This window comes from Manacus candei, unplaced genomic scaffold (genome assembly GCF_025592945.1).
Source record: "Manacus candei isolate 608988 ecotype Guabito, Panama unplaced genomic scaffold, ASM2559294v1 h1tg000015l, whole genome shotgun sequence".
NCBI lineage: Eukaryota > Metazoa > Chordata > Aves > Passeriformes > Pipridae > Manacus > Manacus candei.
The window spans coordinates 3,756,264-3,762,263 of NW_026138063.1; the positions used below are offsets into that span (position 1 = coordinate 3,756,264).

The window sequence follows — 6,000 nt, forward strand, 5'->3', positions numbered from 1 at the left end:
CAGATACAATGAGGTTCACCCACAGCCATCTGTGTGTTTCTGTTCTAGCAGCTGAAGCCTGTTCCTATAAAGCCAATAGTTCAAGACTTAGTTTGACACATCTTGGTAGGAGGCAAAGAGCATCAAGTTTTGGTTTTATCAATTGAAGAAATACTAAGCAAGATTATCTTCACGTTTCAAACATATAATGCTCAGAGAATGAGATTTAAAAATAATCATCTTAGTGGGAAGATCAGCTTCTCTATGAAAGACCTTACAGATCACAATGACTTTAGATTTTCTTAGCAGTCAAAAAATTTTGTGACATCTCTAAATTTTGCCCCATCTCTAAATTTTGCCCTGGTACTCCATTTGAGGGTTGCAAAAGCAGCCCTACTTTCTCCATGCCCAGCAGAAATGCCAAAGTTTGATACTCTTCTACAAAACCTTCTACAACATGAGCTTCTAAAGGGGGTGAGTTTAAGACCCCAGCTTCTCCACACCAGTTATTCTTACTGTGTTCCCCAAGTCTGCCATCCTTCCCATCACACCCTGCTCTTATTCCAAGGGGCACAAACACTTCTCAGCTGAGTAGCTGAGGCTGTGCACATCAGAGAAGGCAGAACTCCCCACAACAGCAGCCATGTGCAGCTCTCTTCATGTGTTAAAAGATTCTGAGACCTCTTCCTGCACCATTTCTCAGTGACCTGTAACATTCTGCCTTGGTAGATGAGAGCTGTTTTCCCATGTATTGAGCCTGTTTCACGTGCTGTGTTTGAGCAAAACACAATGAAAGTAAAAGGCAATGAAAAAGATAAAAATCTAAGTCAACTGGCTTTTCCAGAAAAAACAGAAAGCACAGCTCATTCGGGCATGAAGAACTGGGAAGTACCAAAAAGAAGGTTCTTATTACCTACATGGATGAAAAACCCCTAAAAAACCCAGGAAAAACAGTAGAGGTGATAGGAGGAAGTAAAGGGAGCTGCACTTTGAGCTACAGCTGAGGATCCTGATTGAGATTGTGGGCAGACCAAAGGCACTCACATCCCAAACTCCCACCGTGCACACAAACTCAGGAGTTGCCCGTGATCCTCAGGCATTTCACAAACAGACTCAAGTTTCACCCACAAGCCCTGACAGTGCTCCTCTGTGAACAACCAGGAAAGCAACTGCCTTTGCAGGCACCAGCAGTCACAACAAAACCCTACAAACCCTCAGATAACAGGTGATATTTCACTGTCACCCAAGCATTTCAATGCAGTCAGACTTCCAGGAGCACAGCCAGCATGCCAGGAGCCTCAAAAACACACTTTAAGAAGTTTATTTTTTTTAGTTTATATTTAAAACAATAAAAGCTTCCTGATGAATTAGTTGTTCAGGATGTGGAAGTCCAAGATATGTTTCTCTTCTCAGCTTGTAATGAGTCTGATGAATTAGTTGTTCAGGATGTGGAAGTCCAAGATATGTTTCTCTTCTCAGCTTGTAATGATTTAATCACCCAGAAGAGCAGTGAACACCAAGAAATCAACCCCTGTTGGTACAGCAACCTCCTGTCCTCCTGGCAGTGCTACGTCAGTGACTTTGCCCTTTAAGTGGTTCCTGTTTAAAAGATTTCCAAGTGTTTCCATCACACTTCAGGCCCCAAAGTCACCTCTAGTCCAGGATCTATAGATTATGCTTCATGGAAAATAAAAGTTGTAATATGTTAGTAATGCGCTACTTTATTGTTCCCATAAAATAATAAACTCAAAGAACAGCTGTAGCTCAGATGTTCTTAGAGGTGTTTTCTATGTGGCAACGGGAACGCTGTTAATTTAAAGTCCGTGTCATTTAAATTCAAAAGTCCAAAGTGCAGTCACATACTGCACCTGTAAACAGGATTTTCTGTCAACATTTTACGCTGCTTCGAACTGTCGGTTTAAAGAAAATTCCTTCCTGTTGTTCCACATGAAAGAGTTAAACAGGAGAGGTTCAGAAATGGGATTGGTGTCGGACACCACCAGTTCACACCGTGCTTGTGTCTCTCTGGCTGAGCTGGGCTCAGGCACAGGCTCTGAATTCCCCATGTTCTCCTCACTAACCAACTCCTACTGCAGAAACCCAGGTGATTTTACAGGGTAGGCCACTTCAGAAAGAGTCATTAAGAAAGGGAAGAAAAGTTTATTTCCCAAATCCTCTGAAGTCCACAGGCAGATACCTTCCCTTTACTTTAGTGGGACATTAGGCAGTACTATGGTTGCTGCTGCCTTTAGTTTGTCTCTGGGCTCTCAGCCTCACCCTCTCTCAGGTATAACAGCTACTTTCATAACACAGGAAAATTTAAAGAACTATTTTATTGTTACATTATATTTTTCCCTCCATTCTGTGACTTAATTGCTAGTAATTATTTTTTTAAACAAGGTTTACTGCTACCATACTTGGCATAGATAAAATCTCCTGCTTATTAGGCTTGATAGACTGGCCTGGATCCCAGAACCATGTGAATTTATTGCACTGATTGTGAAATCTATTAATGTTATCAGATTCTGGTCAATATTTTACATTTCCCATTGATACACTGAAACAAGCAAGAGAATTACATAAGGCACAGCTCTGTCACAACATTTGTCAACTACCAATTGCCTGCTGCTTCCATGAACATACTTGGATAGGTGGTGGCTACTGAAAATAATGTTTCAAACACGGAAAGTTAAAACTTAACAGTCCAGACCTAATGTATCAGATCCAGAGAATCTCTCCTCTGTGTTAGGATAAAGTTTGTTGCACATAACAAACTTTTCGTAAAGCCAAAGCAACAGAAAAAGCCAACTTGTCAAATTTCAGCTCGAGAACAAGATGTTCCTGTGTCCTCTGCAAATTCTGTTGGCAAATATACAGCCTAGGAAAAGTAGCCCTTTAGCCATCTGCCACATACCCATCTCCCAGCCAAACATTTACACCTTTTTTGTGACTAAAATGAAGGTTTCTGGCAGATATTTCCATGGTATTACTTGGAAAACGGCCTGAAATTGAAATACTAAGTAATGATGGTCTCAGATCGTGACTAAACATATTGGAGTAACAAATCCCTGTAAGAGTCTAAGAGCATAAGCCCAGCTCTGTGCTCTCTGCATACAAACTGTGTGCTTCCAGGCATGCTTTTATGTGTGCTTCCACAGGGAAAGGATGGCTGAGGATCACCCTGGAGTTATGTGCTGTTACAGCTGCTACAGCAGATCCCTCTGATCCTTGTTTTATACCCTTCTTGAGAAGTGAAACTCTTTTGAAAGTTGGCTCTGGGCTTGGTGCTGACCCGATAACCTTGCACTTGACAACTCGAGAGGTGCTGAGGTCTTGTACTTCCCAGACCACTGATGTTCCATGTATATATTTGCTGCTTTGCTTCTGATTTCTGGACATGCTGATGTCAGACACGGGCATCTTTTACCTTCAAGTACAGGACATACACATTTGGTGCATCCTTCAAACAAGATACACAAGGACCTGTATTTATGTGGCAGCTTTAAGCCAAGAAATTCGAAGTTATACCACAAGGAATAGATTAGCCTTATCCAAATAACTTATTTGAACTTCACTTTTAAATTACCCTTTCAAAAATGCTTTATTAGAACACTCCTCTCCTCCCCCCTGAATTTATTTAAGTTTATGCTGCCCAGGAACTGCAGCTGAATGTTCAGCATAAAATTAACATTTCAATGACAACACAGGAGCACTCAAAAGTCCCACACTGGACATGGTCTGCACTGCTAGACGGGCAGCAAGCAGTCCACCTGTTTCTTCCATTCATGCTAGGAATTGCCAAGGGATGTACAGTCCTTTGGGAATAAGAGTCACTATAAAATGTGTGGGAGTGAGGGGGAATGAGAGTTGTCTAGGAATCCACGGCAAAACCTCAGCAGGGTTAGGATCCCACCCACGGTGAGATATCAGAACCCCACAGGGCGGAGGAAGAGAAGGGGAAGAAGCGCATTGGGAGCAAAACTTTGGGAGAGGTTGGACAGCTGGAGCCCAGACCTCCCGGAGGAGGAGGAGGAGGAGGAGGAGGGTGCTCTGCAAGCCCCGGGGAAGGGCAGCCGAGGCTCCTGCCGAGCAAGTACCTTGTAGCTGAGCCGAGAGGGACTCCTGATGCTGCTGGTACTTGAGCGCCGTGGCCTCAGCCTTCCTGAGCTGGCCCTGCAGCTCGTAGTAGAGCATCGCCCCGTAGAGGAACCCGAACACCACGGTCAGGAGCAGCAGGCTCTGGAAAATCCGCTTCTGTTTCCGGGAGCACATCCCGTTGCCCATGTCCCCGGCGGGGTCCCGGGGCCCCCGCCCGTCACGGCTCAGCAGCGGGCGGGAGGCGGCGGCATCGGAGGCCCCGGGAGGAGGAGGAGGAGGAAGGGGAGGAAGGAGGGACGGAGGGAGGGAGGCGGGGCCGGCCGAGCAGCCTCAGCCCCTGGGCACCGCCGCGCTGCCCCGGGCGGGTTCCCGGGCGCGGGCAGGAGCGGGGCCGGCGGGGCTCATGCTGGGGATGCCCCGTGTCCCTGCCCCGGTCCCCGCGGCCCGGGCGGGGGCGGCGCTGGAACCGCGGGATGCGGGAACAAAGGCACCTCCCCGGCCCCGCACTTACGTGTCCCCCGCTCCGCCGCGGCTCCTGCCGCGGGATCCCCGAAGGAAGTCCCGCTCCGGGCGCGGCCTCATTGGGTCCGAGCGCGGGGCTCTGCCCTCCCTCCGGGGCGGCGGCGCCGGAGCGCATTGGGTGCCCGCAGCGTCCGTCCGGAGCGGGGCGATGCTTCCCCGCCCGCCCCTGCACCCACGCGTCCTCATATCCCCGCATCCCCACGTCCTCACCTCCCCACGTCCCCACCTCCCCACGTCCCCACATCTCACATCCTCACACCTCACATCCTCACATCCCCAGATCTCCACATCCCTACATGTCCAAATCCCCACATCCTCACATCATCCTCATATCCCCACATCCTCTCACCCCCACATCATCCTCACATCATCCCCACATCCCCTCACCCCCACATCCCCATATCCCCACATCCTCACATCATCCTCACTTCCCCACATCTCACATCCCCACATCCCCTCACCTCCACATCCCCATACCCCCACATCCTCATCTCCTCATCCCCCAGAACAAGTAAGGGGGGGCCTCATCCCCCTGTGTGAGGGGAGGGGGATGAATAGGGGTGTGAGTGACACAGGGGGTGTGACGTGGGGTATATGTGACACAGGGGTGTGACAGCAGGTGTGTGACAGCAGAGGTGACACACAGCTCATGGTCTGTGTGGCACAGCCAGCACCGTCTGGGGCTGAGAGGTGAGGGGAAGGCAAAACCCCAAAGAACCTGTTCTTATAGCCAAGCACCTGAGGCACACCCTTCATAAAATCCCAGAATGGCCTGGGTTGGAAGGGACATTAAAACTCATCTCATTCCCACCCCCTGCCATGGGCAGGGACACCTTCCACTGGACCAGGTTGCTCAAAGCTCCATCCAACCTGGCCTTAGACACTTCCAGGGATGGGGCAGCCACAGCTGCTCTGGGCAACCTGTGCCAGGGCCTCACCACTCTCATGGGGAAGAATGTTTCCCCCAACAGTCAGTCTAAACCTACTCATCATAATAACTTATTTTTTCATAGGTTGTTTGCCTCAGTTTGTTTTGGGTGCTGTGTCATGGCCTTCACTGCTCTTGGCCTTTCCCTCTCCCAGAGCCCAGCCCAGGCCACTTAATTAAGGCACAGAGTGTGTCTGTGGTAACAGTGCTCCCAAATCCCACTGGGGTGTGTAAAAAGGTGAGACACTGGCATAACTTCAGAATTAGGCTAAACACAGTTCTCTCTCCCAGTCTATTTCATTACAGGAAAAACAAAACCCAACCAAGACTCAAGCTAAACTAGCTTGAGTTAGTTAATTAAAAAAAAAAAAAAAAATCAAAGATATACTCCAAAGTTATTTTTTCTAAAAATATCTAGCTAATTAATCTATGTTTTTCATAGGCATTATTCTGGCCTTAAAGTAAAAACTACG

General features: G+C 48.0%; 1 protein-coding gene across 2 annotated transcripts in view; it reads right to left on the reverse strand.

Annotated features, from left to right (window-relative positions):
- The window catches only part of GOLIM4 (golgi integral membrane protein 4), a 30,465-nt gene extending 25,834 nt beyond the window's left edge, over positions 1 to 4,631 (reverse strand). The window contains exon 1 of one of the 2 annotated variants that reach the window (XM_051781844.1): positions 4,077 to 4,631. In XM_051781844.1, the coding sequence (XP_051637804.1) occupies positions 4,077 to 4,263 (187 nt within the window). In that variant the 5' untranslated portion in view covers positions 4,264 to 4,631. The remainder of the gene's footprint in view (positions 1 to 4,076) is intronic. The other variant, XM_051781845.1, reaches the window with a different exon arrangement.
- Between the last annotated feature and the right edge of the window lie 1,369 nt (positions 4,632 to 6,000).